The 27,971-nt window shown below is 51.7% G+C and overlaps 4 protein-coding genes across 6 annotated transcripts; 3 read left to right on the forward strand and 1 right to left on the reverse strand.

Moving 5' to 3' along the window:
- Positions 1 to 822: 822 nt before the first annotated feature.
- Positions 823 to 3,802, reverse strand: VMO1 (vitelline membrane outer layer 1 homolog). Its single transcript, XM_004447257.5, has 3 exons — positions 1,620 to 3,802; positions 1,428 to 1,543; positions 823 to 1,191 (listed from the first exon to the last, which is right to left on the reverse strand). Exons 1-3 carry the CDS (start codon positions 1,806 to 1,808, stop codon positions 894 to 896), a joined length of 603 nt encoding a protein of 200 aa, XP_004447314.1. The 5' UTR covers positions 1,809 to 3,802; the 3' UTR covers positions 823 to 893.
- Positions 3,803 to 3,823: 21 nt separating this feature from the next.
- GLTPD2 (glycolipid transfer protein domain containing 2) lies at positions 3,824 to 5,381 on the forward strand. Its single transcript, XM_004447260.4, has 4 exons — positions 3,824 to 3,950; positions 4,038 to 4,102; positions 4,357 to 4,523; positions 4,626 to 5,381. Exons 1-4 carry the CDS (start codon positions 3,836 to 3,838, stop codon positions 5,161 to 5,163), a joined length of 885 nt encoding a protein of 294 aa, XP_004447317.2. The 5' UTR covers positions 3,824 to 3,835; the 3' UTR covers positions 5,164 to 5,381.
- Positions 5,382 to 6,569: 1,188 nt separating this feature from the next.
- Positions 6,570 to 9,261, forward strand: PSMB6 (proteasome 20S subunit beta 6). The gene is made up of 6 exons (XM_004484862.5): positions 6,570 to 6,724; positions 7,132 to 7,199; positions 8,224 to 8,355; positions 8,471 to 8,600; positions 8,787 to 8,931; positions 9,046 to 9,261. The coding sequence occupies exons 1-6, from the start codon at positions 6,626 to 6,628 to the stop codon at positions 9,186 to 9,188; spliced, it is 717 nt and encodes a 238-aa protein (XP_004484919.1). The 5' UTR covers positions 6,570 to 6,625; the 3' UTR covers positions 9,189 to 9,261.
- Positions 9,262 to 15,891: 6,630 nt separating this feature from the next.
- On the forward strand, positions 15,892 to 27,666 carry PLD2 (phospholipase D2). 3 transcript variants are annotated; one of them, XM_058283660.2, is made up of 25 exons: positions 15,975 to 16,083; positions 16,593 to 16,702; positions 16,791 to 16,921; positions 17,024 to 17,166; positions 17,564 to 17,669; positions 17,763 to 17,828; positions 17,974 to 18,032; positions 18,173 to 18,265; positions 18,359 to 18,511; positions 18,934 to 19,083; positions 21,827 to 21,910; positions 22,057 to 22,135; positions 23,015 to 23,125; positions 23,308 to 23,478; positions 23,846 to 23,972; positions 24,153 to 24,271; positions 24,365 to 24,478; positions 24,614 to 24,718; positions 24,927 to 25,015; positions 25,115 to 25,228; positions 25,397 to 25,446; positions 25,644 to 25,778; positions 25,996 to 26,149; positions 26,542 to 26,656; positions 26,890 to 27,666. In XM_058283660.2, the coding sequence occupies exons 2-25, from the start codon at positions 16,594 to 16,596 to the stop codon at positions 27,112 to 27,114; spliced, it is 2,802 nt and encodes a 933-aa protein (XP_058139643.1). In that variant the 5' UTR covers positions 15,975 to 16,083; position 16,593; the 3' UTR covers positions 27,115 to 27,666. The 3 variants fall into 3 exon arrangements, with proteins under 3 accessions (XP_071066450.1, XP_058139643.1, XP_058139644.1); XM_058283661.2 differs by having other exon boundaries at positions 16,003 to 16,083; positions 17,008 to 17,166; XM_071210349.1 differs by lacking the exon at positions 16,593 to 16,702 and having other exon boundaries at positions 15,892 to 16,083.
- The last annotated feature ends 305 nt before the right edge of the window (positions 27,667 to 27,971 follow it).

Genomic DNA, 27,971 nt, shown 5'->3' on the forward strand with positions numbered 1-27,971 from the left:
AAATTCATTATGCTCAAAGAACTTAACATTCCAGGTGTGTAAAGTGGGCAATTTAAAAAAGAGGCAAGAGATTATTTCAGTTGGTGGCAGCATTTAAAAAAAATGACCTTGGTGGGAGTGTATGTGGCTCAGGCGAAGCGATCCTGTCTACCATATGGTAGGCCTCAGTTCGAGTCCTGGGGCCTCCTGGTAAAGGCAAGCTGGCCCATGCCACTGGGGAGAGCTGAGAGCAGACAGTGAGTGCAAACAAGGGGGGAGACATAAATAAATGAAGTAAAATAATGGGATAGCTAGTGATGATGGTGGGGATGTATTTTTATAAGACCTCTAAAGTTTATCTAAGAAAGTGAAATTTGAGCTGAATTTTGGTGAACATGGAGCTGAAAAATGGGTTCACCATCAATACCTGGGCAAACAGCAAGGACAAAGATCTTAAAGTGAGAATCAGTATTTTGAAAGGCCACTGTTTGGCTTGGTAGGGAAAAAAGAAAGAAAACTATAAAAAGACACTTTAGCCTCTGACAGTCTAGAAGATAAAGCCTAATGGCCCTGATGGCTTTATCACTACCTAGTTTGGTAGAAGGTTCCTAATCTAGGGTCGTGGTGGTTCAGAAAGGATGTCTATAGAGGCTCTCAGAAAGCCAGGGACTTCCTTAACTTGTATGCAAAATTGTGTGGTGAGTGAGATTTTTTGAATTATGGGTGCATAACTTTCCATAGTCTGCTGTGGACCCCTGAAACCAAACCTGAATATGGGCGTATCTCAATACCAGGTTCAGGAGGAAGAGGAGGAAACGGGGTCCTAAAGCAAGCGAGACCACAGCCAGGAAACAGAAGCTTTAATAGCGGGAGGTAGGACAAGTCTTGGAGGTGGGGAGAGGATGATGGTGGTGTCAACTGCGGCAGCAGAATAAGCGCACGTCGTTAAGTGCGGTGTCATCGCGCAGGCCTCTAGGCTCCTCGATCTTGGTCTGCAAACCACACACACCTTTGGGGCATGGGTTGCTCCAATCTCCAAATTCTCCCCAGGCCAGGCCAGGCCCCTCGAGCTCCGCACCGTCGGAGCAGCGGAAGCGCACGTTATTCGCTGCCGTGTTGTCCCCGGGGATCACAGATGCCTCCACGCGAAGCGAGAAGGCCACAAGGAAGCCGCCGCCGGGACACCACAGCGGCTCACTCCACTTGCCCCACCTGCGAAGAAAGTGGAGAGGCACTGGCTCTGCGGGATCCCCCACCCCACCTCCAGTCTGCTCGACCCAGGTGGGTTAAGTCTAGTCACCAGACCCCACGGAGGTGAGATGCCCTGCCCAGGCCTAAACTACCTCACAGCTTTAGAAGAGCCTGCCCACCCCCACCCCGGCAGAAGGGTTTGTAACAGAGTTAGGTGCCTACCCCACCCAAGGGGCTCCTTGGACCCTGTCTCCCACCTTCCAGACTGGGACTCCACTACATGTGTGTTGCGCTGTGCATCCCCGCGCGAGCAGTGTAGCCGGATTCCATTCAGAGCGGTGTCGTCGCCAGGAATGCCTTGGCTACGCTCCACCTGGGGTGAGAAGAAGAGACAGAGGCCTGCCACCTTGGTTCTGAGGAGACCCACCACCTCCCCGTCCAGCACCCACCTTGATTGAGAACCCGCTGGCAAAAAATCCGTCAGGACACATCTCAGGCCAAGTCCAGTCGCCCCAGGGGCCCCCATTGGTCACCTCGATGACGGACGTGTAGCCGCCTGGCCCATTAGACCCTGCATACCCGCAGCGTGTGGTCCACAGCAGCAGCAGCAGTAGTTTGGCTCCCACACTCTGCTCCATCTCACAGCCACCGGGAGCCAGGCCCCTTAAGGCAGGTTTATATAACCTCTGCCCCCCCCCCCAGAGGGCTCCAATTGCAGAATGGCCAGGTGATTAAGTGACACCCAAAACTAATCCATAACCCTACAAACTTGATTCCCTGCTCAGAGGCCCAGGCTCCCAGTGCCAGACTCTTAGGCTTGCTTAGATTTACTGAAGGCCAGGAAGTGTCGGCTTTGCAGGCGTACTGTATTTAATCCTACTGTCCTCTTATTTTATTTTTTCCCTACCTTCCTCTTTTGGAGAGGTAATTGGGGCTCAGAAAGGGCAAGTGGCTTGCCTAAAGTCACAGGGCCAGCAAACTGGGAGCCATTCCAACACAGAGAAATGTAGATACCAGGGCTGGGGATGGAATTGAGGGCCTGAGAATCCCACCAGGGCCAGGATGGGTCAGGATCAATGACAGAGCCTCCATGGAGGATGAAGGGGCCTCAGACAGAGAGACAGGGCAAGAAAGCACCAACGGGGCAGCTGGGAAGGATCTTCTTAGACATTAGGGCCCTGAACCTTTGAGAATCTGTAAAACCCTTCTCTGGCCAGAAAAAATATATGCACACAGAGACAGGAACAATTCTAAGAAGTTTATAGGGACTGGTAACCCCTGAGAACAGAGAGGCTGTTCCTGCCACTTTTCATACCCTTCCCTGGAATACCTTTCCCACTCTGACCACAAGATGGACTCCTAATTTACCTTAGAAACCTGGCTCAAGGGAAGCAGACTTGGCCCAATGGATAGGACATCCTTGATCCGTGTGGAGCTGGCCCATGCGCAGTGCTGATGCGCACAAGGAGTGCCCTGCCATGCAGGGGTGTCACTGGCATAGGGGAGCCCCATGCGCAAGGAGTGCGCCCCGTAAAGAGAGCCACCCAGCGCGAAAGAAGGTGCAGCCTGCCCAGGAATGGCGCCGCACACACGGAGAGCTGACACAACATGATGCAACAAAAAGAGACACAGATTCCTGTGCTGCTGATAAGGATAGAAGCAGTCACAGAAGAATACACAGCGAATGGACACAGAGAGTAGACAGCTGGGAGGGGCAGGGGGGGGGGAGGGACGGGGAGATAAATAAATAAAAAATAAAAAACCCAGCTCAAATTTGTTAGGGGGCGACCCGTGATCTGCCTGTCCCTTATACACAGTTTATTCAATAAATACTTATTTAGCAATAATGTACTTGAGCCCTCGTGATATAGTAAGTGCTGAAAATACTTAAATACACCAGGAAAACAAACAGTCCTATCTTCTCCAGAGCTCACATTCCAGTGAGGGAGACAGATAATAAATTTTCCCCAACGGAACTTGAGCTCTGTGAAAGCCCTTTTGTATTCTCGAGGCCTAGTTCACGGCCTGGTGTGCGGAAGTTGTTAACAAGGTTAGCTCAATGACTGAATGAGGAGCCAATCTGGAGTTAAAAAATTTAAACTACGAAATGTAAAAGGATAAAGCCTAAAGTGTATAATTGAGAGGTCACGTACCCAGATCAAGACAAGGTGCCCTGGGGATAGGATAGGGAATCTAGACGTGGGTGTTCCCTGGTAAGATTTATGGTGAAAATTGTGGTAAGCTTTTCCATTTAGTGTTTTCACATACGTTATCATTTAATCCTCACAAGAGGCCTACAAAGCACCCATTATTATCCTCAATTTACAGTGGAGGGAACTCAGGCAGAGAATGACCTTGGGGCGCATACCATTGCTCAGTGGGCTTGCCCCCAGCCTCTCTTCCCAATACCCAGGCTGCCTTACTGCCAGCTGGCCCTACAGAGAAGGGAAATGCAAATGTGTCATTGCCACCCAGTCCCCCAAACCCCTTTTATCAGATCCCTCACCCCCAGTGTAACTGCCCTCTGGGACAAAGGGCACAGGGGAGGGGGCCTTAGGATGTTAATTATTAACCCTTTGCACCTTCAGCGACCACGGGCTTTTCTCCCCTCCTGGAGGTGGACGGACAGGACTGGCTGGGGGCTGGTGAGGGGGTGGAGATCCCAATGGCAGCCATGGGTGTTTTGCTGTCTTCCCTGATCCGTCGGTGCTGGGGCCGCCAGGCAATTCCTATCGCTATCTTCGCGCTGCTGCTACTTTATCTCAGTGCTCGGAGCCTCCGTGAGTGGCTCCTTCCCTCACCTGCTGACTGAGGAAGCCTCAAGCTTCCTTCTCTAGCCCTGACGGCTCTGCCTCGCCTCTTCCTAGGCGCGCTGCCAGGCTGCGGATCCGGGGCACAGTCCTGCACTCCTGAGGGACCGCTACTCTTTCAGGTATGCCCGGGGTAAGGTTGGGACTGGGAGCTCCATGTGGGACCCTGAGCAGGGGAAAGTGGAGCCAGCTAGAGGATCGGGTGAAGGACGGTTCCTCCCCCTCGTTCTCTCTCTCGGGTCTGAATGGCACAGCAGCTGGGACGCCGGCTAACCCTTAGGAACGATTTCTTTAGCGTCTGACGGGGCCGTTTAGGCTAAGGAGGCCTAGCAGTCTAGGGCATCTGCCCTTGCCCCCTCCCCCTCAACTCCCCCAGGTCCGGCAAGAGTCGGGATCCCTGGAGGCCCCGGGGCGGGAAGAGCCTCCGTGTCTGGGCCCCCAGGATTTGCTGGGCCGCATGATGGGACCGTTCCGTGCCAGTCTGAACACGGAAGGGGATATGGAATTGTCGCAGTACCTGGCTGGATGGAGGGAGCTGGTCAAGTGAGTGCTCACCCCCCCCCCCAACACAGTCTCCGCCTCCGTATGGCAATATCGTCCCCTCTCAAGTCATCTCACCCATCCCTGCCACCACCAAACACATAGGTTCCTGATTCCCCTCGGCTCCATCTTCGCCTTCGCCACAAGCGAGGCCTCCACCAAGATCACAGCCCTCGAGGCCCGGGTGCGCGGCCCGGAGGCCGCACACTACACGACGCTGGCGGCCATGGTGGCGTGGGAGCGGCGGGCGGGAGTGCTGGAGCGGCCCGGGAGCGCCCTCCGGGGCTCAGCCCCGTCCTCGGGCTCAAAAACGTTGCTTTTGCTGCACCGCGCGCTGCGCTGGTCCCAGCTCTGCCTCCACGGGGTGGCGACCGGGACCGCTGGAGGCCCAGACGCCGGCGTGCAGTGCAGCGACGCCTACGACACGGCCCTGGCCCCGCACCACCCCTGGCTCGTGCGTCAGGCCGCCCGCCTCGCATTCCTCGCCTTCCCGGGTCGTAGACGGTTGCTCGAAATGGCGTGTCCCGGAACCACAGAGGCGGAGGCGCGGGCCGCGCTGGCCCGAGCCGTGGGCACCCTGGAAGATGTCTACAACCGCACCCAGGGTCTGCTTGCAGAGCGCGGCCTGCTCCAGCTGGCCTGAGGGCAGCGGACCCGCGAGCCACCGAGCGTCGGAATCGCAGGACCAGGGTCAGCGCAGCCGGGGGTGGCGCCTTTGGCCCTCTTCCCTAGCCTGGGGGGGCGGGGTCATGCTGAAGCCCCGCCTCCTTGGCGCGTCACCACCGCGAAGGCCCGCCCCCTAAGCGTAGCTCTAGGATAGGTGGGAGGAGCTGTGGGGAATAAAAAGTATTTTTTTTGGCAGCCGTCAATGTGGGGCGTTTTGTGTGAGGACAGCCAATGCCCAAGAGAAAAAAAAAGGATGGGGATAGATGTGTCATCCCTATTCCCGGCAGCGGAGGGACTCAGGCTCCTTCCGGCCTATCTCAGCCACTCCCATGGCTTCAGTTGCCAACTAGATGCCAAGTCTCCAGCCCAGACCTGTCCCCTGAGCTCCAGCCCGGTATAGCCAACTCTTTCCTGGACACCTCTGCAGAGGATTGTCTGGGTCAGATTTTCAAGTCAGAAAAACTGGTTCTGGCCATATCGCTGGAGGTGAATGATTATGGCATGGAGCCCATTTAACAATATTGAAACCCAATGAATGCTTGGTTTAGGGAGAGGTTTCTGAACTTCAGCAATACTGACGTTGTGTGCAGGATGATTCTTTGTTGGAGAGGGCAGTTTTGTCCATTGTAGAATATTTAGCAGCATCTCTGGCCTCTACCCACTAGGTGCCAGTAGTAACCCCCACCCCCTGCCGTGGCAGCCAAAAAATATCTCCAGACATTGCCAAATATCCCTGTGTGTGTGTTAAAATCCCTCCAGTCCTGAACCATTGCTTTGGGGTCAGCAAGGATCAATGACTCTTTACTGAAAGTGTGGAATTAAACTCTGTTATAAGAGCTATTTAGGTTCTAGTCAGTCTCTGCTACTACTTTGTTATGTGAATTTATTAAAGTCACTTAACATCTCTTGCCTATTAACCCTTATGCAAAATAAGAGAAAAAGTAAGCAGAGAAGAATATTTGGGAGGAAAAAATCTGCTCTTTCTCCACGTGCATCACATTCAATCCTATTGTGACACTCAAATGAAGGGAAGAATATGGAAAGCATTGCAAATATAAAATATTAATTAGATTAAGGAATTATTAATAGAAAAGCCAAGAAACAGTGTTTTCTTGGGATCCCTCATTTTCTTCAGACTCTCAGAGTGGACATTCTGACCCAGAAACTCTCAAGTTCCTCTTGAGGGAGCCATGAACTACAACTCCCGTCAGATAGATCAGAACTGCGCAGGCCGATTCGTCCTGGCGACGTAAAAATATATAGCCTGCCACACTGCCATCAAGTGCTCACTGTTGTAAAAGAATCGTCCTTATCCTGTTCTTTTCCCTTCTGCCGTCAACCAAGGCGTAGCTCTCCTCTCCAGAAGGTCTTAGAGCGCGACTAGAAAGAGTGACCTAGCGTTTTACGACAGTTACTTTGTGGCGGCCCAGGAAGAGAAGATGGCGGCAGCCTTAGCAGCTCGAGGAGTGGGTCCGGTACCGGCCTGGGGACCGGAGGCGATCGCACCCGACTGGGAAAACCGGGAAGTCTCCACCGGGGTGAGGGAGAAGTCAGGGTTCAGAAGATGTACACAAAGCTTGCAGCAATGAAAGGATAAGGTCTGAGTGGGTTAGGAGAGCTTGGGGTGTAGGTCTGTGATACGGTACAGGCAGGGGGACAAGTTTTCCGAGGATGCTGGAATTGTGTGAAACGTTGGGAAGTGGGACGGTGGGAGGTGGGTGGGCTAAAGCGTGAAATTCTAGAATCCTGCGAGGCGAGTGAAGCCCTGGGATTAAAGCCAGAAAGGATCTTTTGGGATTTGAGAGATGGAATTCTGGGATACTGTGGTGTGTTTGGAAGACCGAAAGGAGATTCGTACTTTGGGGACTGGGTAGAGGGATCGTGGGTGTTTGTGCGTGTTGGAGAATGAAGGTCCAGGCTCACCCCTTTTTTTTTTTTTCCCCAGACCACTATCATGGCTGTGCAATTTGACGGAGGCGTGGTTCTGGGAGCCGACTCCAGGACGACGACTGGGTGAGCTCAAGACAGACGTGTTAAAGGTCCTCCAAACTTTCCCTTCCTTTCCTTCCTGCCCGCCCATCCCTGTTCTACATAGAATGCTGTGGGAAGGGAGATAAAGATTTGTGCTAGTTTCTACACCTTTCCAGCTCCCCTCACCTTTTAGTGAAATCCTTACAACACTCTTCTTCATCCAGCCTCAATTTGGATGAGAACTAATAGGCAATACAGACTTCCCTCGTTTTATTGTGCCTCACAGATAACTGCATTTTTTTACAAATTGAAGGTTTGTTGTGGCAACAAACTGCATCAAGCAAGTCTTCCTGCCACATTTTACCAATAGCATATGCTCACTTAATGTCTGTCACATTTTAATTAAGGTATGTACATTGTTCATTTAGACATAATGCTATTGCATACTTAATAGGCTACAGTATAGTGTAAACATAACTTTTATATGCACTGGGAAACCAAAAAATTCGTTTAACTCACTTTATTGAGATATTTGCCTTATTGTGGTAGTCTGGAACAGAATCCACAATATCTCTTGAAGTATGCATGTACTAGAGTTTCTATTCCTTTTTTTTTTTTTTTAAACTTTATTTATTTATTTAATTCCCCCCCTCCCCCGGTTGTCTGTTCTCTGTGTCTATTTGCTGCGTCCTGTTTCTTTGTCCGCTTCTGTTGTCGTCAGCCGCACGGGAAGTGTGGGCGGCGCCATTCCTGGGCAGGCTGCACTTTCTTTCGTGCTGGGTGGCTCTCCTTACCGGCACACTCCTTGCATGTGGGGCTCCCCTACGCTGGGGACACCCCTTCGTGGCAGGGCACTCCTTGCGTGCATCAGCACTGCGCATGGGCCAGCTCCACACGGGTCAAGGAGGCCCGGGGTTTGAACCGCAGGCCTCCCATGTGGCAGACGGATGCCCTAACCACTGGGCCAAGTCCGTTTCCCGCGTTTCTAGTCCTGAACCTGTAGGGAATGGATGGTGTTGAAACAGGAGTGAGATAAATGGTGTTGTTTCCCCACTTCATTCTGCAGGTCCTACATCGCCAATCGTGTGACTGACAAACTGACCCCTATTCATGACCGAATTTTTTGCTGTCGTTCAGGCTCAGCCGCTGATACCCAGGCAGTAGCTGATGCTGTCACTTATCAGCTTGGCTTCCACAGGTGATTATGGGCAAGGGAGAAACAAGTATCTGAAGGGAATTGGAGACTAAGGAGTTAAATGGCCTGACTCCCAGGTCCTGACAACTTGCCTTCCCTGACTCCTCTCACCCTTTAGCATTGAACTGAATGAGCCTCCGCTGGTACACACAGCAGCCAGCCTCTTTAAGGAGATGTGTTACCGATACAGGGAAGACCTGATGGCAGGAATCATCATCGCTGGCTGGGATCCTCAAGAAGGAGGGCAGGTCAGACCCCCAGGAAGATGGCATACTGGAGCCATGCCTTTGGTCATCTATTTATATTTCTCCTTTTAGTTTCTACCTCCTTTCTTCTTACTATTATCTCTCCCCAGACCAATCCTGTGCTGGACAGGCTTGTTTATGTATGTCACAGTGAGGGTACAACTGGTGACTCTACTCCTTCTCTGGCAGGTGTACTCAGTACCCATGGGGGGCATGATGGTAAGGCAGTCCTTTGCAATTGGAGGCTCTGGGAGCTCCTATATCTATGGTTATGTCGATGCTACCTACCGAGAGGGCATGACCAAGGAAGAGTGTCTGCACTTCACTGCCAATGGTGAGAGCTTAGGCTTCTAGGCCTGTGAGCTTCAGCTCCTCAACCCAACCCAACATTCTTCATTCCTTACAGTGAGCCTTGCATCTGACACTAATTTTCTCCTTTCATCCACAGCTCTTGCTTTGGCCATGGAGCGGGATGGCTCCAGTGGAGGTGTGATCCGCCTGGCAGCCATTGCGGAATCAGGGGTAGAGAGGCAGGTACTTTTGGGAGACCAGATCCCCAAATTCACCATCGCCACTTTACCACCCTCCTAAATCCTCATATCCCAGAATATAATGAAATACCCTGTAAGGATCCAAAAGTCAATAAATAGTTTGTCAGTAAGAATCTTTGTGTTTTGAGATTCTTTTCCTGACCTCAATCCTGAACTTGTCTGGCCCACTTCTGTTGGTGGAAACCACTACGCTGATCTCAGAGAGAGTTGGAGAGGAGGTGATAGTAGTTTATGAATGTACCATTGCCCACTAAGCCTCTGGACAGACCACCTTCTTCCCCCATACTTCCTTTCCTTTTCTCTACATTTACCCCTCATCTAGTGGTCAGGAGCAGCAAAGCAAGTTCCTTGGATTTGGGGAGAACCCAAATTCCATCAGGCAGATGGAATTTAAATGAACATTGGATAAAGTAGGGCAGCCACTGGGAGTGCTATGGGCCAGCTCTGGAAGCCACCATACCCATGGGAGTGTGACAGTAAGGCAGTCTTCAGCCCTTGGGTAGAAAGTTGAGGGTGGATCCTCTGACCTTTCCAAGACTGTCCCTACTTAAGCCAGGGACCTAAGGGAGCTCAGTGATTCTCAGTGACAGTGACTGACATTCTCAATCTCCCTCTAATCTATGGATCAGGGAACTGTGGAAGCCCCATTTGAAAACCTTGTTCTAGAATGAACAAAGCCCTGTAGGGTTTTGGAGTATAGGAGTGAGACTTCCTAAGGCCCTAAGGAGGTAGGGAGGTCCTGGATTAAGTGAAGAAGAGCAGAAAAGGATCTCTGACCCCAAACCTGTGCACCTCAAACTTCACATAACCACTGCAGAGCTTTTGATTTTCCTGCCCAAACCTGTTCTCTCAGCCTTCCCATCTCAAGGCATCATCTTTGACTCCCTCTATTTTCCTTGCACGCCATGATCAGTCTAACAGTAAGTCCTGAAAAGTGCCTAAGAGTATGTGTGGAGTCCATCTTATCTCCACCTCTCACCATCTCCACACCACTGTCCCCATCCAAGCCACTTATCTCTTGCCTGGACGGTGGCAGCAACCTCCTGAATGAGCTGGCTGCTTCACTTGCCCTTCTGCAGTCCTGTCCCCATACAGCTTAACATTCTCCAATGGCTTACCATTCCACCTAGAACGATATATCAGCTCCTTACCATGGCCTGGAAAACCCAACAGACCCCCTCAATCTTGACAGTGCAGTCAAGATTTCCTGTTCCTAGAACCTCAGGGTTTTTACACTGCCACTTGCTGTTTATTTCTGTCTGAGATTGCTCTTCCCTGATTTTCAGGCTCATCGGAAAGGCCTTTCCTGATCACTAAAAATTAAAGAAACACCACCCTCTACCACCCAACCCCCACTCCCTCACATTATCCAAATTTACTTGCTTGTTGTCTGCCTCCCCCTACCGGAATGTAAGCTCATTGAGAGGAGAGCATTCTTTCTACCTGGTCCACTGATACATCCCCACTGCCTGGCAGGGAGTAGGCCCTCGATATTTATTGAATGAGTATGCTCTGTAGCCTGATCTTTGGGCCTGCCCAGCCCCCAACTTCCCCAAACTCTGAGACTGGATTCCAGCAAACTCTTTGACTTCCTGGCAGTCACACAGCTGGGCTCTGTATTAGCCCAGCAGCCTCACATTCACCAGCTCCTGTGTCCCCACTCCTACCCCATGCTGTACGTCCACCTCAGCCCCAGCTCACCTCCCCCTGACACACACACATAAACATACACTTGGCAACTCCAAACCTATTTAATGAGAAGGTTATGAGGGGCCATGGGGGGAGCTGGACACCAGGATTTGAGAAGCGGGGAACAAAGCTTGCTGAGGCTTCCTGGAGAGATCCGCCCCTGGTTGTCCCCTTTAGATGGTGGAATCATTGGCCGATGCTATGTCATGCAGCTGGTGGCGAAAGGAGAGTCGGGCTTTTCTGCTGAAGTAGGCGCCAGCCCTGGGGATGGGTATCCCTCCCTCAGCCATGAAGGGGGCTGTGGTGGGGCTGGGTTCAGGAGGGGCAGCTGGATCCGAGCCTGAAAGGGAGAAGGGAGTTGTGAGTTAGGGTTCATCTCCCCTCTCACCCCACCTCAAGGCTGAGAAGGAAAAAGTCTAGGGGAGACAACTGAGGGTCTGGGGATGAGTATGTAGAGGTCGTAGGGCAGGGATAGAGAGAAGGGATGTTGAGCGGGCAAGGCTGGCTTCATGGGCAGATGGCCTGTGGAAGGGCCCCGCTTTTGGTGAAGTATTCCGCTGTCGCCATCTTGAAATTCTTGATGATTTTTAAACCAGGGACCCCACTTTTTCATTTTGCAGTGGGCCCTGCCAATTATTTAGCTGGGCCTATAGGCAATTAAGGGAGCCACGCGCCACCCAGGGAGGCAGATTACCCTTTCCCCTTAAGCTTGAACGTTTATCTTTCTCACGAATGCGGCTTTCTCTCTGCCTGGCAGCCCCCCTTTTGCTCAGCGTCCCTCCATACCTGCTCCTCTTTCAGTCCCCTGCTGTCTCCGGCACCCACACCACGGGAAACACCATGCTCCCTTCAGACCCATCTCAATAGTGGAGGAGACCAGGAAGCAGGGAAAGGTTGGGAGGCCCCCCTGAGGGGTGTGGTTTCTAGACCCCCACCACCACTGTGGCCCAAACTACCACTTAGCTTCAGACTGCCCCGTGATTACAGGCGCCAGAGGACAGGAAGGGCGGGGAGGAGGGATACCACCATCCAAACACCTGTCCTTTTTTGCCCCCTTAATTTTGAGGTTCTCTCTGAGTCCCATGAAGAAGCAGGAGCTTGGGGGGGCGGGTGGCATGGCAGAGCCAGATGCAGAGGTGCTGGGAGAGACAGTTGCAGTGAGAATTTAGTACAGCTTCTTGATACCAGGCTAAATACTGCTAGGGATTTGTTTGCATTTTAGATTCTCTTTAGAATAAAAATTTGGAATGCTCAAATTGTGAAACTTTAAAGAATAGTTTTTTGTTTTTTTAAGAATAAGAAGCTTTACTAGCAAGAGAAATACTAGTAGCTCTCGTGGCCTTTTATAAAGATAGTTGAAATTGATTAATAATGCTGTGCCAGGTGGCTGCTAGGGACTTTTACATGCTCTCTCATCTCATTTGATCATGATCTCTTGAGGGAAGTGTTGTTTCTATCCTGATTTTACAGCTGAGGATTCTACAGAACTGAGAGATTAGGTAACTTTCCCAGGGTCACACAGGCGTCCTGCGTGGAGCGGGGACCGCAGCCAGGTCAGTCTGACCGCAGAGCCCACTCTCTTCGGTACCGCACGGAGCTTGCCCAGCAGCCGCCCAGGCAGGCGTTGGTCCCCGTAGCCAGGTTCTCGGGTGGCCAGAGTCCAAGCGGGGAGCCTTGGGTGCACCCCACCTCCGCCGGGGATTCTGAATGCTAACAAAGCCGTGCAAATGCTAGATCGTCCTTCCCTAAGGGGCCAGGCTGTGTGAAAGGTTGGGACTGCGCTGTAGTTCCTGACCCAGGAATCAGTTTGTTTTTTGGTTTTTAAATTAATTTTATTGAAGTAAAAATTTACGTACAATTTACTGCATACATCTTAATGTAGGGTTCCGTGACCTTTGATAAGTTTATACACCATCTAGTCATCACCCCCACTGAGCTGTGTGCCTCTTCACAGTCAATCTTTTCCCCACTCACTGCTCCACGTAACCACTGATCCGATTTCCATCGCTGCAGATTGATTTAGCCTGTTTAGGACTTTATAGGAATCATAGCGGTAATACTCTTTTGTATCTGCCTTCTTTCAGCCTGATGGTTTTGATTCATGTGTGTTGTTGCATTTATTAACAGTTCATTTGTTTTTGTTTTTTAATAACAGCTTTATTGAGATATAATTCACATACCATAAAATTCACCCTTTAAAAGTATATAACTCAGAGAAGTGCATGTGGCTCAAGCAACTGGGCACCTGCCTCCCACATGGGAGGTCATAGGTTTGGTTCCTGGTGCCTCTCTAAAGAAGACAAGCAAGGCAGATGAGGGATCCATGGGCGGGGGGGAGGGAAATAAATCTTTAAAAATTAACTTGGTGTTTTTGTATATTCATGGAGTTGGGCAACCATCACCACTAATTTTACAACATTTTCATCACCCGGAAAACATATTAGTAGATAACCATCAGTAGTCACTTCCTATTCCTTCCTCCCCCCAACTCCTAGTAACCACTAATCTACTTTCTGCCTATTCTAGACAGAATAAATGGCCTTTTGTGTCTGGCTTCTTTCACTTGCATAGTATTTTAAAGAGTCATTCATGGTATAGTATTTATCAAGTATTTATTAATACTTGATCACCTTTTATGGCTGAATAATATTTCATTGTATGAATAGACCACATTTTTGTTTAATCCATTGATCTGCTGATATTTGGATTTTTCCCACTTTTTGGCTATTATGAATAATGCTATTATGAACATTCAAGTGCAAGCTTTTGTGTGAACCTATGTTTTCAATTCTCTTGGATACATACATAGGAGTGGAATTGCTGGGTCATATGGTAATCCTATGTTTAAAAAAAATTTTTTTAATTTATTTTTTATTTATTTCTCTCCCCTTCCCTGCCCCCCCAAGTTGTCTGCTCTCTATGTCCATTTGCCGTGTGTCCTTCTGTGACCGCTTCTATCCTTATCAGCGGTGCCGGGAATCTGTGTTTCTTTTTGTTGCATCATCTTGCTGTGTCAGCTCTCCATGTGTGCGGCACCATTCTTGGGCAGGCTGCATTTTCTTTCGCACTGGGCAGTTCTCCTTACCGAGCACATTCCTTGCGTGTGGGGCTCCCCTATGCGGGGGACACCCCTGCGTGGCAGGGCACGCCTTGTGCGCATCAGCACGGCGCATGGGCCAGCTCCACATGGGTCAAGGAGGCCCGGGGTTTGAGCCACGGACCTCCCATGTGGTAGGGAGATGCCCTATCCACTGGGCCAAATCCACTTCCCTATTTAAATTTTTGAGAGACTGTCGGATTGTTTTCCAAAGTGGCTGCATCATTTTAGAGATCATTCATTTTCACAAATTAGTCAAAATTTAAAACTTCTGCTCTTCTAAAGACACAATTATTAAGAAAATGAAAAGACAAGCTGCATTCTGGAAGAAAGTATTTTCAATACATATATCTTATCTGATAAAGGACTTAAATCCCCCCAAAATATAAAGAACTCTTATAATTCAATAACTAGACAAATAACTTGATTTTTAAATATTGGCTGGATGCAATTAACAGCACTGAAAAATATATATGAATATGATTAAAAGGGGGAAATGTGATATTGTATATATGATAACAGAATAAAAATAATTTTTTAAATCATTAGGGAAGTGAATGTGGCTCAAGCAATCAGGCCCCTGCCTACCATATGGGAGGTCCTGGGTTCAGTTCCCCGGGCCTCCAGTGAAGGCAAGCTATCCACGAGGTGAGCTGATGCAACAAAAAAGAGACACAGAGGAAAGACAATGAGAGACATAACAAACCAGGGAGCTGAAGTGGCTCAAGTGATTGCCTCTCTCCCATGTTGGAAGGTCCCAAGCGCAAGCAGCAAAGAGGGGGGGGAGTAAAAATTTTAAAAAATCATTAAGTACACTACACAGTGACCCCTAAGTAAAACCATGAATTTTAATTAATAGTACAATTATAAAAATATGCTATCATCGATTGTGACACATGTTCCAAACCAGTGCAAGGTGGTGGTGGGGTGGTGTATGGGAATTCTGTATGCGTGATTGTTCTGTAAACCCACAATTTCTCTGATAAAGGAAAAAAAAATGGCAAAAGACTAGAACAGACACTTCACTAAAGAAGGTATACAAATGGCCGGTAAGCACATGAAAAGATGGTCAACATTAATCATCAGAGAAGTGCAAATAAAACCACAATGACAAATAAAACCACTTCACACCTACTGAAATAACTAACACGGAAAAGACTGACAATATTAAATGTCAGCAGTGCTGTGTAAGAAGTGGAACTTTCATACGTTTGCTACGGAAGAGTCGAATAAAACCATCATTTTAGAAAAGAGTTCAGCAGTTTCTTACGAACATTATAAGACCTAGCAACTTCACTCCTGGCTATTTACCCAAGAGAAATAAAAATGCAAATTAAAACAAAGACTTGTAAAGGAGCTTTATTCATAATAGCCAAAACCTAGAAAATATCCCTCAAACGGAGGAGCTAAATTCATCTATCTATCCATCCATCCATCCATCCATCTCATTCTCTATCTGTTATCTTTCTTGTCTTTTAGTACCTGAGGATTTTCTTGTTTCTCCCTAGACTGTAAATTCCAGGAGGGCAGGTTCCCTTATGGACGCTGTGTCCTGCGTGGAGCAGGTGCGCAACAGTTTGGAGACTGGATTAATGCAAGCAGGCATTTGTAGGCACCATCCCTCAGGCCCTTTAGTCCCTCACTGCATCCATCTATATTCGCTGGCTGGCCTGGGCGGGACGTGTTCGCAGCTGCCCAGGAGCGGACACAGGCAGACCCCTGCCGCGAAGGCGCGTCCTACCCGGAGCCCAGACATCGCCCCGGGCAGGAGGGGGCCCGAGCGGAGGACTGTGCGCCGCGCCGAGCCCCACAGGGGCAAGGTCCGCTCGGACCGACGACGTGGGATGGACGGGCAGACCGGCGGACAGCCGCCAGGCGGACGCAACGAGCCGAGTTCGCGCCCCCACAGATCGGTGGGCGGCCCCCGGGCCCAGGGCGACGCGCCGGACGGCGGGGCGGGTCGAGGGCGGCGGGGGCGGGACAGGACAGACGAGAATCCCGCGGAGGTGAGGCTGGGGACCGTCCCGCCCCCGAGGGCAGGCCCTGAGCCCCGGCCCCGCCCCGGTTTGCTGGGGTGGAGGCTCTGTGTCGGTCCGCTCGGCTCCCCTCTGCGCGCGAACCCGCGCGGGCGTCGGCTTCGGCTGCCAGGGTGAGGGGACCCGGGTGGGGGCGCCTCCGAAGTCCTGGGTTCGGAAATCGGGCGGGGACCGGGATGGGCTCGGCAGCCTGGCCTCCTGACTCAGCCCCACTCTCAGATTTTTGGGGTTTCCCTCCTTGGCCGGGAGCGCGTTAACTTCCTCCCTCCTGGCTTGCGCCCCGGCGGCCCCAGGCCCCTCTCGACCACCCCGGGTTCCTCCCGTCCGCTTCCGCTCTGCCGCGTCCGGACCAGACTTGGTGCCCCTCAGTGCCCTCGTTACGGGACAGGGGGCGGGGCTGAGGGATTGAGGTTGCAGGTCTGAGGCAGGGGATGGAGGTCCGAGGGGAGTGGGCGAGGCTTTGCAGACCCACCGGGTGGCAAGCGGCCAGAGCTTGGGGTCAGCGGGGGCTAGGTGGGTGGAGAAGAGGGTCTGTGGGAGCTGGAAGTCCATTGGGTTTGGGCTGGGGGTCTGCAGATTCTTGAGGGTAGGCCACCTCCCTGAGGCCTCCCCATATTCCTAGGATGATGGCGACCCCAGCGAGCCCATTCCACTCTGGGGGTGACCTCGACTCAAGCCAGTTACAGGTGGCACCGGATGAAATGGACACTCTGAGGGAGGGAGAGGACCCAGGTACTCAGGGATGATGGCCCTCAGGGAAGGGAGGTCCAGGGGACCGGGACCACCTAGGAGCTAATTCTTCTGCTTTCTTTCCTCACAGCTGACCGGATGCATCCCTTTCTGGCCATTTATGACCTTCAGCCTCTGAAAGCACATCCCTTGGTGTTCGCCTCTGGGGTCCCTGTTACAGCCCAGGTGGTGGGCACTGAAAGATACACCAGTGGATCCAAGGTGGCTGGACTGGCACCAGGGAGGCGGGTAAAGGAAGGGGTGGCCAAAGCGGAGGGCTGGAATCCAACCAGGGGACATCAATTCAGTTCCTCACACCCCCAGGTGGGAACCTGCACTCTGTATTCTGTCCTCTTGACTCATGGCAACTTTACCTGGACAACCAAAAAGAAGTTTCGCCACTTCCAGGAGCTGCACCGGGATCTCCTGAGACACAAAGTCCTGATGAGTCTGCTCCCTCTGGCTCGGTGAGGGAGAACAGCTTCCAGTGAAGGGCAGATGTCCCCCACTCTGGCAGCATGGGCCCCTTCACTTCTTGCTGCCTCTTTTACTCCCAGGCACTCACCCCCTCCCCTCCCCCCCCCCGCCCCAACTCTGGGCACTGGGTCCCCTTCCCTGACCCTGGTTGCCAGGAAACCTTCCCTGCCCAGCTCTCCTTCTCCCTGGTTCTATGCCAATATCTCAGCTGGGCTGGATGCCCAAAATGCCCTTGGCAGCCTCCCCCTTTCCTTGTCTCCATTCATGGGGCGGGGCTGGGAGGAGCTCTCTTCTACCAGCCTCTTGCCGCCAAAGGTCCCAGCTCCAGCACCCTAGAGGTTCCAGGTACCCCACTCTTACCTGACCCTCCCCCCATCCCTTCCACAGCTTTGCCACTGCCTATTCTCCAGCCCCAGAGGCAGCCAGCAGGGAGATACCTTCTCTTCCCCGAGCCGGTCCTGAGGGCTCCACCAGACATGCAGCTAGCAAACAGGTGCGACTGGACACCAGGTCCTCTGGGAAGGGGTTTGGTGTGCAGATAACTCCAGGCCCATCTGTTTCTCTCTCCTCTCTGTTCCCATTCCAGAAATACCTGGAGAATTACCTCAACCGCCTCCTGGCCATGTCTTTCTACCGCAACTACCATGCCATGGTAGGGGTTCAGGGGCTGGTGCCTGGGTCCTTTGAGATGGGGGGCAGGATAATCAGACCCCCCAGGAGCACAGGGCCGGGGTTGCTGGGGTCTGAGGGCCCTGAAAGCTGGGGTCTCTCCTCTGAGCCTTTGTCTCCCTCCGCAGACAGAGTTCCTGGAAGTCAGTCAGCTCTCCTTCATTCCAGATCTTGGCGTCAAAGGCCTGTGAGTGTCTGCCGCCCTCACCCAGCCATCTGCAAACACCTCTCTGGATCTCTCCCTGTCCTGCGAAAGGAGAAGGCAGTGCAGGAAGGGCTGGGGGCCTGGAGTCCTCAGCCAGCATCTCTTCCTGATTTTCCCCACAGGGAGGGGGTGATCCGGAAACGCTCAGGGGGCCACAGGGTTCCTGGCCTCACCTGCTGTGGCCGAGACCAAGTTTGTTATCGCTGGTCCAAAAGGTGAGGGCTCGGGCCGAGTGGCGGGGCAGTGGGTGGAGGCGAGGAAGGAAATCCTAGAGGAAGGGAGCAACGCAAGGGGCCCTTCCGCTCCAGGTGGCTGGTGGTGAAAGACTCCTTCCTGCTGTACATGTGCCTCGAGACTGGTGCCGTCTCATTTGTTCAGCTCTTTGACCCTGGCTTCGAGGTGCAGGTGGGCAAGAGGAGCACAGAGGCCCGGTATGGGGTCCGGATTGACACCTCCCACAGGTAAGGCCTCTCTGGTGAGTGGAGAGCCAGCCCTAGAACCCCGAGGGCTGTTGATGGGAAGTCACCATGGAAAAGAAGAAGGAGTTTCCATCCTCCTGGATCTGGCCATGGTTTTGACACATGGTCCAGCCAGATGCTCGGGGCACAGAGAAAGTGGGTTGAGAATAAGCCTGATATAAAGAAGAAGGAATTTCATTCATTCAGCTGTTCTTCATTCAACAAACCTGAGTGCCTGACACAACACCAGGGGCTGGGGACCCAACTGTGAACAAGGCAGATAGATGCCCTGTCTCCATGGGGTTGTGTTAGGGACTAAGGGAGGAAGTGGGAAAGTGGCGCTAGCCCAGCAGGTGTGGTCTCCCAGCAAGGCCAGAGCTGCAAAGGGGGAGGATTGGCTGTCTGTCTCGCTGTTTCCTATCCAGGTCTCTGATTCTCAAGTGCAGCAGCTACCGGCAGGCACGGTGGTGGGGCCAGGAGATCACTGAGCTGGCTCAGGGTCCAGGAAGAGACTTCCTCCAGTTGCACCGGCACGACAGCTATGCGCCGCCCCGGCCTGGGACCCTGGCCCGGTGGTGAGACACTGATGTCCTTTGGAGCTTGTCTGTGGCCTTCTTGACCCCTTTGGGATCCCCTGACTCCTGGATCCTTCCTCTCTTTTATCTCCTCTCACCTGTTCCGACCTCAGTGACCCTCCCTTTAACTTCTCTTATCTCCCTGATTCCCTGACCTCTTTAACCACACTGATCTCTCTGATTGCCCTCTGACTGTTCTGATCTCCACCCTGTGGCCCCAAACTTAGGAATCTCCTGACCTTTGACCTCTGTGACCCCCTGTGACCGTTTCAGCCCCTTTGGCCCCACCGACCCCCTTTGTTCTCTGTACTGACCTTAAATCTCTCTGATTTATTTGTTCATTTAGTGAACAGGTTTTAGGCACCTACTATGTGCCACATCCGATACCGGAATCAGACACAAGCTTCTCTGGTTTCAGGGACTGTACAGTCTAGTAGGTGATTCAGTCCTGAAACAATGTGAACTCGCTCTACTGGTGATAGGTGCAGGGAAACGAGCTCAGAGGAGGAGCATCTGCCCAGCACCGGGATGTCTGGACAGGCTTCCAGAAGGTCATAACCCCAAGGTTAGCTTTAGTATGATAAGGAAAATAGAGAAGGGGAGGCGTCTAACAGAGAAGATAGAACTAGCCTGGCATGTTTGGAAACCATGAGGATTAATTGCTGGAGAGTGAGGAAGAGCAGTCAGAGAAGATTTTGAGGAGTTAGGGAAGGAATTTTTTGTTAGAGGTGGTTTTGAGATTGTTTTTTGCATAAGAACTGATAATAGCTAATAATTAATGTAGCACTTGCTGCGAGCCAAGAAGTGATTTACATATGTTAACTCATTGAATCTTCATGACAACCCTATAAAATTAACTCCATTTGACAAATGAGGAAACCGAGGCAAGAGAGGTTAAGTAACTTGCCCAAGGTCACACGCCTTATAAACAGTGGAACTGGTATTCAAATCGCAGCAGTCCAAGTTGAGACCCTGTGCTTAACCACCAGAGTAGACTATTAGTTATTAAAAAGTCAAACAATATAAAAGAACATTAAATAAAATTCTCATTCATTGCATACCCCTTTGTCCTTTTTTTCTTTTTTTTTTTTAAAGATACATAGATCACACAAAAAGTTACATTAAAAAATATAAGAGGTTCCCATATACCCCACTCCCCACATCCCCCACTCCTCCCACATCAACAACTTCTTTCATTAGTATGGTATGTTCTCCTTCTTATTCCTACCCAGCACCCCCTCTCAACAATCCCCCTTGTCTCCCCAGAAGTAACCCTGGTAACAGTTTGAAATGTGTCCTCCCAGCTCTTTTTTTTTTCTTTTCTTTATTAAAGAAGTTGTGGGTTTACAGAAAAATCATACATAAAATATAGGATTCCCATATACCACCCTATTATTAACACTATGCATTGGTGTGGAACATTCGTTACAGCTGATAATAGCACATTTTTATAATAGTACTATTATAGTCCATGGTTTAACTTAGAGTTTACTGTTTGTGTAGTTTAGCTCCATGGGTTTTTTTAAAAATTTTTATTCTGTTTCCATGTATGCAGTCTAATAGTTTTCCTTTTAATCACATTCAGATGTATATTTCAGTGCTATTAATTATGTTCACAATGTTGTACTACCATCACCACCATCCATTACCAAAACGTTTCCTTCATTTCAAATGGGAACCTGTATATTTTAAGCCTTAACTTCCCATTTCTTATCCCCATGCCATCCCCTAGTACCATATATCCTAGATTTGGACTCTTTGAGTTTGCTTATGCTGATTATTTCAAGTCAGTGAGATAATACAATATTTGTCCTTTTGTGTCTGACTTATTTCACTCAAAATGATGTCTTCAGAGTTCATCCATGTTGTCGCATATATCAGGACTTCATTCCTTTTTATGGCTGAATAATATTTCATTGTATGTTTATATCACATTTTGTTTATCCATTCATCCCAGCTCTTTCTACATATTTTCATACATGCATGCATGTCTACTTTGTTTTAACACAAATGAGCTCATATACACTGTTCTGTGGCTTATTTTTTCATTTATTACATGAGATTAGACAGGTTATTTCCAAAGTTCTACTCTAATAATAATAATAATAATGCCGTGATGAGCATAGTCTGCCTAATTGTTTTATAGGATATATTCCTAGAAATAGAAATACTGTGTCAAAGGTATGTACATTTAATATTTTGATAAGAACTGCCAAATTGTCCTGTAAAAAAGCTAGAACAAATGTGTATTCTCATAGTCTATGGGAATACCCATTTCCCTATATGCTAATATTGCATGTTATCAGTGATTTTGATTTTTGCCAATCTAGTGGATAAAAAAAGTGATTTCATTTTTATTTCAATTTCCTTGTTTACTAGTGAAACTGAACATCTTTTCCTACAATTGACCATTTTAATATCTTCTGTCAGCTGTCAGTTTTTATTTGCTCAAATTGCCGCTGGCTTATGTATTTTTTTCATATTGATTGTTCGGTGCTCCTTATTGTATGATGTAGTATTCCTCCCAATCTGTCGTTTTCTTAATTTACTGCATCTTCGGTAATGTTTACTTTTATGTAGCCCATACTGGCATTTGATGTATCTGGTACCATCTGACCTCTCTGCTCACTCCTGGTCTCTGACCCTGCTGTCACTTCTGACCCATGGCTGTCCTCCAGTCTTCACTTCCCAGAGTTTTCTGGCTTCTGACTCCCCTGACCTCCTTGGCTTGGCCTCCCCCCAGGTTTGTGAATGGGGCAGGTTACTTTGCGGCTGTGGCAGATGCCATCCTGCGAGCTCGAGAGGAGATTTTCATCACAGACTGGTGGTGAGTCAGGGCAAAGGCCCGAGCAAGAGGGGGTGGGATAGGGCCTGTGGCTGATCAGCTCCTGGGTCAGAGGAGGGAGTAGAGGGGAAGGCGTGGCTGGTGGTCTGGGGCTTAGCTTGCCCGTCCCCCTCTGCGCTCACTCCCAGGTTGAGTCCTGAGATTTACTTGAAACGTCCGGCCCATTCAGATGAGTGGAGACTGGACATTATGCTCAAGAGGAAGGCGGTGAGGAGAGTGGTCAGGCTGGAGGGGGGGTGTGGTGGCGGCTACTTGTGGGTAGAGGTTGGTTAGAAGCATAGAAGTGGCCTGTAGCATGGGAGAAAATAAGAAAACTGAGGCTTCTAGGGAGGAAACATGTTCATCCTGGTTCATTGTCTATCAATCATCACCTTCTTCCATAGGGAGAACTGACATCTCCCTGGCTTCGTGCTCCTCCTCTACCTGACATAGATGTCTCTTCCAAAACCAGTTGCACTTTGTTGTGTACCCTGGGAGTGTACATATTTATTTCTCTCACTAGACTGTTAGTTCCTGGAGAGAAGGCACTGACTGATGAAAATCACAACTTCAGCAAAAGGCACAGTGTCTGCCATGTAGGGACATCGTGGATGTTGATGGATGGGAGGAAGGATACGTGCATGAGAGAGAATGGGTGGGTGGGTGAATGGACGGATAGATGATGGAAAGGGAGATGGATGGAAGGATAGGAGGTTGGAAAGGTAACTAGATAGAGATGTAGGTGAGTAGATGGATGAATGATAGAAGGCAGAGAGGGGATTGAGTCAGTGGTTGGGGAAATGAGTGGTTACATTATGAAAAGTGGTGGGTGGATGAGTGGATGTATGGGAGGAGGGATGAGAGGGTAGATGGGAGGATAAATGGGTAGTAGATGCATGGATGGATGAGTGGATGAGCAGATAACGACATTCATTCTAAGTTTGCTTCAAGCATCAAAGCACGGTGTAAGTGGCAGTGCGTTTAGGCTCTGCTGATAGGGTGGAGGGACATACAGGAATCCTAAGCATGGGAAAGAACTTTGGGGAACTGGGAAAATAGGCTATTCTGGGGAAGGTATTAGGATCTGATTCCCCCATTCATCACCAGGAGGAGGGTGTCCGTGTGTCTGTACTGCTGTTTAAAGAAGTAGAGTTGGCTTTGGGCATCAACAGTGGCTACAGCAAAAGGGCTCTAATGCTGCTGCATCCCAACGTAAAGGTGACTCTCAGGCCTCAAAGACCCTCCCCGACTACAGCCCGCCTCACTGTACTTCTCCATCTCCTCAGCGCTCCCTTTCCCTGAACTTCTCAATCTTCCATCTTTCCATTCTCCCTCCCAGTGCCTCCTCTGTCTTGCGTCACCTAGGCTCAACCTCATGAACTCCCTCATACTTGCCCCAGGTGATGCGCCACCCAGATCAGGTGACGTTGTGGGCCCATCATGAAAAGCTCCTGGTGGTGGACCAGGTAGTGGCCTTCTTGGGGGGACTGGACCTCGCCTATGGCCGCTGGGATGACTTGCACTACCGGCTCACTGACCTTGGGGACTCTTCTGAATCAGCTACCCCAGAGGTAACCCTCAAGACTTTCCTGAGCTTCCCAAACCCAGCTCCATTCTTCCCTCTCCAGTCATTTCGGGCACTTTCTATCCTCAATTCCTTGGCCTTTCTGGGACCCAGTAACCCAGTTTGAAGATACTATAACCCAACCCCTTTCCCCATGTCCACCACCCAACCACCCCATTCCACCACGGATATCCAATGCAACCGAAGGGAAGGGCTGGGGAATGGAATTCACTCTGTTTCATTCTGACTCTCTGTGTCTTTCTGTCTGTCTGTCTCTACAATCTTTCAGTGCCCCTCTCTCCTCTTTGGCCTTGGGTCTGAATGGCCCCCATGACCTTCCCCTTGCCCCTTGCTTGGGTGTGTTCCCCCTACAGCCTCCCACTCCATGCCCAGGCTCTCCAGCCACCCCAGACTTCTCTCACAACCAATTCTTCTGGCTGGGCAAGGACTACAGCAATCTTATCACCAAGGATTGGGTTCAACTGGACCGGCCTTTTGAGGGTGAGGGTCTACCTCCTCTAAATCCCCCAAGAGCTGGGAGTAGGGGCAGAAATTGGGGCTGGGACCGAGAATGGCATGAGATGGGTCAAGGAGGTACAGACTTTCCTCTGGCAGCCTTTGCCCCAAGCATCCCCAAGGCACCAGCCCTTCCCTGTCTCCTGACCTTCCCGGGCCCCCCAGATTTCATTGACAGAGAGACCACACCTCGGATGCCATGGCGGGACGTTGGGGTGGTCGTCCATGGCCCCCCCGCCCGGGATCTTGCCCGGCACTTCATCCAGCGCTGGAACTTCACCAAGGTGCTCATTCCTTCCCAATGGGGGCTGAAGGTTGGGAGGGAGTGCAGGGATAGCTTGCCACCTCCCACTGACTCTGCCATCCCTCCCCCTCAGACCACCAAGGCCAAGTACAAGACACCCACCTACCCCTACCTGCTGCCGAAGTCCACCAGCACTGCCAGCCAGCTCCCCTTTACACTGCCTGGGGGGCAGTGTGTCACAGTGCAGGTAAAGGCTCCCAACCTCCGCCTGCCCCCTCCTTCCGCTCCTTTCAGCCCACTCTCCCTGACTTTGAGAGCCCCGAGACTCCTCTCCTGGGCTTAGGAACCTCCTTTGCCACATCATATTCTCCGTCCCCCCTAGGTCCTGCGGTCGGTGGACCGCTGGTCGGCGGGGACTTTGGAGAACTCCATCCTCAATGCCTACCTGCACACCATCAGGGAGAGCCAGCACTTCCTCTACATTGAGGTCTGACTGGGGTGGGGCTGGGGGTGACATTGAGGATAGAGGGATGCCTCAGGAGAGAGACTTACTTGGGGATCATTGAAGGCTGGTCTCCCTGGCCTGGAGCCAAAGCAGAGGCCTGGGCCAGGTCCTGGGCTGGGGCTGGGGACTGGGCTGGGAGCTGAGGGCCAGAGGCCAGGCTGCTGATCTCTAGCTTTGGTTCCTGAACCAGAATCAGTTCTTCATTAGCTGTTCGGATGGGCGGACGGTTCTGAACAAGGTGGGCGATGAGATTGTGGACAGAATCCTAAAGGCCCACAGGTAAGGACAGGGCAGGAGGGCGGGGCCCGTGGGCGTGGCTTAAGCCCAACCCAGGGCTGTAGGGGTGGGGCTCCCCTCTGACTCCGCCCCTCTCTCCAGACAGGGGCGGTGCTTCCGAGTGTATGTGCTTTTGCCCCTGCTCCCGGGCTTTGAGGGGGACATCTCCACAGGTGGTGGTAATGCCATCCAGGCCATTCTGCACTTCACTTACAGGTGACCACGCAGCCTCCTCCAGATTCCGGGACTCAGGGGTCCCATCCCATCAGTCCCCCTTCCTGACTGTCCTGGTCCCTGCCCTCTGGACCCTTGAGGCCTGCCTCTCTCCTGGCATACCCCATTGCCTCCCAACCTCCACCCTCCTCATCCTTCATTTTCCCTCAGAACCCTGTGTCGAGGGGAGTATTCAATCCTGCATCGCCTCAAGGCAGCCAGTGAGTGCTGGGGGCTGGGGCTTGAAGCCCTGGATCCCCGCAGAGGGGAGGGTTGGGGAGCCTGGGGGGGGGCAGGCTGCAGGCGGCCTTTCGCTGCAGGGAAGGGCTTCAGAAGAGAGGAGGGCGGCCGATAGGGCTCCGTCTGCACGCTGAGGGCCGGTCTCTCTTCAACCCACCCCCATCTCTCTTGCATATAGTGGGGACTGCGTGGCGAGACTATATTTCCATCTGCGGGCTTCGCACACACGGGCAGCTGGGTGGGCACCCAGTCTCGGAGCTCATCTATATCCACAGCAAGATGCTCATTGCAGATGACCGGACCGTCATCATCGGTCAGTGCTGATCTGGGCCCCTCGTGGTGAGAAGAGGTGGGGAGGGTGGAGGAGGGCCCAGGCAGGGTGGAGGGATAAGGGGGTGGGGTGCTGGGGACAGGAGCAGAGGTCCCGTTGGGGATAGGGTGTTGCCCACCCGCTGTTGCTCTGGTGGAGGTGATGGGGTGAGGGGTCCCCTGGGCCCAGGCTGACATAGTCTGTGCTGCACCCACCCCAGGCTCTGCCAACATCAATGACCGGAGCTTGCTGGGGAAGCGGGACAGTGAGCTGGCTGTGCTGATTGAGGATACAGAGATGGAGCCGTCCCTCATGGATGGGGCAGAGTATCAGGCGGGCAGGTTTGCCTTGAGCTTGCGGAAGCACTGCTTCAGGTAGGGCCAGGGGGTGGGGTGCTACGCGGGGGGAGGGGGGGGGCGGCATCTACCTTTTGAACCAGTTGTGGGTGCTGCTTAGTCCCAGGCAGCAGGCTGACCCACTTCAGGGCACCAGCAAAGTAGGGACACCAAAGGAAAAAAAGGGAAAAAATATTTTAAAGATCATTTGATATACATTTTTTAAAGCATCAAAGCAGTCAAAGCTGTCACCAACGTAGAAACAAATGAAGAAACAAATGAAAACTCTATTGGACTCCTTTACACACCTCTTCTACTGTTTAATCTTGCAGCTATTTTGACTTTCCTGGGTAGGGCCAACCCACCTTTTCTGGTACTCAGGTTCTCCAAGGGTCTTAATCTGACCCCGCGGGGACCCCTTTCTCCGGTAGTGTGATTCTTGGGGCAGATGCCCGACCAGACCTTGACCTCCGAGACCCTGTCTGTGATGACTTCTTCCAGCTGTGGCAAGAGACAGCTGAGAACAACGCCAATATCTATGAGCAGGTGGGAGCTGCGAGGGGCTGGCCGGGGGGAATTTATGGAGCATCCTGCCCAGGACGGGAATATGGCCATTCTCCGGAGGGGGTGTGTGGCTCCTGGAGGCATTTGTTACCTTGGGTTTCAGTGGCCTCTGGTTGCGGTGGGGGAGATATTGAGAGATGGTGTGTAGACAGGGTCGGGAGTCTTGGGGAAGTCTCCCCAAGTCTCATTGACTTCCATGTGGCTCCCACCCACAGATCTTCCGCTGCCTGCCATCCAATGCCACCCGCTCCATGCGGGTGCTCCGGGAGTATGTGACCGTGGAGCCCTTGGCCTTGGTCAGCCCTCCCTTGGCACGTTCTGAGCTCTCCGGGATCCAGGGCCACCTGGTTCACTTTCCCCTCAAGTTTCTGGAGGATGAGTCGTTGCTGCCCCCCCTGGGCAGCAAGGAAAGTGTAATACCCCTAGAAGTGTGGACGTAGCCGAGGCTCCAGAGGGGGAGAGGCCACCAGCCCCTGCGCTCCACCAGCTCTGGCTCTCTGCCCTTGAACCCTGGTGACTGAGGGCAGTGCCCTTGGAAACTTGGGGGGCAGGCACCCCTGAGGGAACTAGAGAAATCACAGAGGACCCTCCCTTGGGATGCAGCCCAAGAGGGCACACCCAGCCCTAGGCCGGGGAGGTAGGAGAGATTCCAGGGCAGAGCGTCCTCCCCACTTTCCAGATCAAACCACTGCTCCACAGGAGCGGCAAATCCTGCCAGGAAGCCAGGGTCGGGCCTCTTACTCCAGGGGGAGAGGGCTCTGCCCTGGGCCTTCCCCATCTCTCCCCTCCTCCTGCCCTGGAACCCCTCCTGGCTCCAGGGCCTCCCCCAGCCCAGTACTGCCACGGGGGAGTGAAGGATGAAACCACTTCTGCCTTCAGCCCCCTGGGGGCCACACTAACTCCCTCCACCAGCCTGCTGACAGACACTAACTTTTATCAGTCCAATAAGCCTTTCATAAATAAAAGTGAAGAAGAAAAGGCACATGCCTCTATTTTGGTGGAACTGTGTACCTGTCTCAGGCACCCCTGTCTGTCTGTGTAGCACCAGCGCCCCGTGCTTCATCCATGGGAGGTGAAATTCTCCACTCTGCTGTTCTCTTCTTTCCCCTCTCTCCATCCCTGCTTCGCTTGACTGTAGCTTCCATCTCAGTCGCCTGGCTGCCGGGAGGAGAAGGTGTGCACACAGTGATGCCTGGGTAGAAGGAAGGGCTTGTGGAGAATTGTGGAGCTGATCTCGTAGCTGCAGAGAGGGAGGTGCAGTGAGAAGGGCCTGGAGAGGCTGCCTCTTGTTTCTCAA

This window comes from Dasypus novemcinctus, chromosome 21, assembly GCF_030445035.2.
Source record: "Dasypus novemcinctus isolate mDasNov1 chromosome 21, mDasNov1.1.hap2, whole genome shotgun sequence".
Taxonomy (NCBI): Eukaryota; Metazoa; Chordata; class Mammalia; order Cingulata; family Dasypodidae; genus Dasypus; species Dasypus novemcinctus.

What these genes read in the sequence shown, in the direction of transcription:
- PSMB6 (XM_004484862.5), top strand. Translation starts at nt 6,626, where the DNA reads ATGGCGGCAGCCTTAGCAGCTCGAGGAGTGGGTCCGGTACCGGCCTGG. An exon ending in ACCGGGAAGTCTCCACCGGG is followed by an intron (nt 6,725 to 7,131) that starts GTGAGGGAGAAG and finishes TTTTTTCCCCAG; the next exon opens with ACCACTATCATGGCTGTGCA. An exon ending in TATCAGCTTGGCTTCCACAG is followed by an intron (nt 8,356 to 8,470) that starts GTGATTATGGGC and finishes CTCACCCTTTAG; the next exon opens with CATTGAACTGAATGAGCCTC.
- GLTPD2 (XM_004447260.4), top strand. Translation starts at nt 3,836, where the DNA reads ATGGCAGCCATGGGTGTTTTGCTGTCTTCCCTGATCCGTCGGTGCTGG. An exon ending in AGGGACCGCTACTCTTTCAG is followed by an intron (nt 4,103 to 4,356) that starts GTATGCCCGGGG and finishes CAACTCCCCCAG; the next exon opens with GTCCGGCAAGAGTCGGGATC. An exon ending in GGATGGAGGGAGCTGGTCAA is followed by an intron (nt 4,524 to 4,625) that starts GTGAGTGCTCAC and finishes CCAAACACATAG; the next exon opens with GTTCCTGATTCCCCTCGGCT.
- PLD2 (XM_058283660.2), top strand. Translation starts at nt 16,594, where the DNA reads ATGATGGCGACCCCAGCGAGCCCATTCCACTCTGGGGGTGACCTCGAC. An exon ending in ATTTTCATCACAGACTGGTG is followed by an intron (nt 21,911 to 22,056) that starts GTGAGTCAGGGC and finishes GCTCACTCCCAG; the next exon opens with GTTGAGTCCTGAGATTTACT. An exon ending in AGCGCTGGAACTTCACCAAG is followed by an intron (nt 24,272 to 24,364) that starts GTGCTCATTCCT and finishes CCTCCCCCTCAG; the next exon opens with ACCACCAAGGCCAAGTACAA.
- VMO1 (XM_004447257.5), bottom strand. Translation starts at nt 1,808, where the DNA reads ATGGAGCAGAGTGTGGGAGCCAAACTACTGCTGCTGCTGCTGTGGACC. An exon ending in CCAGCGGGTTCTCAATCAAG is followed by an intron (nt 1,544 to 1,619) that starts GTGGGTGCTGGA and finishes TTCTCACCCCAG; the next exon opens with GTGGAGCGTAGCCAAGGCAT. An exon ending in GTGGAGTCCCAGTCTGGAAG is followed by an intron (nt 1,192 to 1,427) that starts GTGGGAGACAGG and finishes CTTTCTTCGCAG; the next exon opens with GTGGGGCAAGTGGAGTGAGC.